This window comes from Cyprinodon variegatus, unplaced genomic scaffold (genome assembly GCF_000732505.1).
Source record: "Cyprinodon variegatus isolate N-32 unplaced genomic scaffold, C_variegatus-1.0 Scaffold1375, whole genome shotgun sequence".
In the NCBI taxonomy this organism is placed as follows: domain Eukaryota; kingdom Metazoa; phylum Chordata; class Actinopteri; order Cyprinodontiformes; family Cyprinodontidae; genus Cyprinodon; species Cyprinodon variegatus.
Window position 1 is genome coordinate 96,665 of NW_015151828.1, and position 2,325 is coordinate 98,989.

Below are 2,325 nucleotides of genomic sequence, written 5' to 3' on the forward strand. Positions count from 1 at the left end.
TAGACTGGTAGACACACGTCAGTGAGCTGTTCCCGCTGCCACTAATAGCCGATTGTTCCCAGGTTTAAACAGTTTTTTCAGCCAGTGGGAAAGTGTTATTTCTTTAGCTTCACAGCATCCCTTATGAATTCTCTTAAAGAGAATAAGGAAAATGTAACTTGGTAAGAATAATCATCAAGTCGCTTTACTTAACACAGAGTACATTTAAAAAAAATTCTGAATCTTTACATTGTTGTAACAATTTATACTTTTCTTTCTACATATAATGTTCAACCCTTGTAGCAGGTTTGCAGTGATGTGGAGCTGGACTCTGTGGATCAGAGTCATTGTCTTAAGCTCAGTCATTCACCTGGAGGTCAAAACGGAAAAGATGATTCTTTAACTAAACAGCCAAAGGAGAATGGAAGTCCAATTCGGGGAAAGGTAATGCTCCTCATTAGTGTAGATAAAAAATTATAACTACGAATGGATGCAAAGGCTGTCAGAATTAATTATCTATGTTTTTTTTTCTCTTTTTATTTCATAGACTGCTTTTCCAGAACAAACTTCTCTGAAAAATATATCTGCAGTATATCACATCCAGCTATCAACAGAATAAATGTTCTTGTATTGGAGGAGGGGAACTTTGGCAGCAGAACCAGAGAGAAAGCAGGAGCAGAGAAAGCAGGAAGATGAATGAAGCATTTCAGAGTGGAGACATTTAAGCACAGGAGCTACAGGAAGAAAAAAAACAAGGATTAGTCACGGGTCCTAAAACTTTGGACAACGTTCTATGTGTCTGTTACTCCTGAGTGGTCAATGTGACTCAGAGAAAAGCTGGACTACTTTGGAAATAGGAGAATCGAGGAGAAAGCTAAAGGAAGAACCTGATAGTTTGTTTACAAGCTCGGGACTGCTTTGTGCAGCAAGTTAAGACTACAAATATTTCTGAAGCACAATTTTGGACTCGCCAGCTTCTTCCTGGATTCATGTGGACTTGGACTACAGTTGATGCTGAAACACAACGGAGCAAAGAGTACAACTATTTTCACCAAAGAAATTCAGCCTATCTTAACCAGATCTGTAAATCCTTGTTTTTATTGTTTTAAAAAGAACCTCCTTTGTTCTTTGTATTGTTATGTACACTATAAAAAATAAAAATATTTGATATATTTTTTACATTTACCATACTGTCACATCACACGAAGAAACTCATGAACAACTTATATTTTTAGAGATTTGAAAAACCAAGGTTCAAAATCATTTTTCACATTTATTTCTTTTTTATACAAATAAACCAAAGAGTACACTTATTTAGATAGATTTAGCCTGTAGAAATACATACATTCCTGTTTTAATTTATAGCCAAAATCAGGTTTTTAGAAAACTCCCCTGCCTATCAGCACTACTTGATAAGGATGTGTGAAAAGCCTTAGAAATTAATTTGTCTTTTGTTGCTTTTGTGTCATCCAACAAAAAAAATTTGCAGCATTTATCTCCCTGTGAGTTATGGAGCCCAGCCATGTTTTTTTTTTGGAAAAGGACAAACCATACTGCAGATAAAATAATGACATTTTTTTAAGTATCTTTGCTATGGTCTCAATAACTCTGAGGCTCTATCTCTGATTCCTATCTTATTTTGACTAAAACTACACCAAGCCTGTGTTCATGTGTTTCTTGCTTGCGATTTTAATGTTTATTTGTTTTTAATTTGCTACCACTATGCAATGCAATCCAGTGCCTAAAGCTTACCCAATTGGCCATTTAATTATAATCTTAAAAATACTGAGGAAAAACAACCATCATGTTATCAAACTGGAAAAAGTGGAAAAGAAATTATTCACTGGGTTGAAATTCCTATCACTTAGATTATTTTTGACATCAGTGTATCGGAGGTTTTCAGGACAAAATGGGTTATTTCTCACAGTGTCCTTTATTTTCTCGTGGAAAAATGCTAACCATATGTAACACTTTTTGTTGTTTTTTTTAAATCAAGAGATCCACTCAAGTCAAATTCTTTTCCACTTGATATTGATCTAGGTTTACCACTGTATCAACAGTGGGTGTGGTGGTTTATGTTTTGGATTTAAGTCAGCAAGAAAATGTTGTTATTTACCTGCATTACACTCAAAATATCACTAGTAAGTAAAAATACTGAAGTGCATCACCTGTTATAATAAATACGAATATCAGAGAGTCATTCAAACTTTCAGAATTTCATCAAGGTTCTGCCCTGTTCTCTGCCTTATATTTTCACCTTTATATTATTTCATTATCTTTATTTGCACTATTTAAATCTAACAAAGTAGTTTAATCAAAATTAAGTTTCTTTAAAAAAAAAAGTTA

General features: G+C 33.9%; 1 protein-coding gene across 1 annotated transcript in view; it reads left to right on the plus strand.

Annotated features, from left to right (window-relative positions):
* Window positions 1-882, plus strand: part of LOC107103086 (melanopsin-B-like) — a 12,643-nt gene extending 11,761 nt beyond the window's left edge. Inside the window, exons 9-10 of the mRNA XM_015402605.1 lie at window positions 283-423; window positions 527-882. Coding sequence (XP_015258091.1) covers window positions 283-423; window positions 527-598 — 213 coding nt within the window. The 3' untranslated portion in view covers window positions 599-882. The remainder of the gene's footprint in view (window positions 1-282; window positions 424-526) is intronic.
* The last annotated feature ends 1,443 nt before the right edge of the window (window positions 883-2,325 follow it).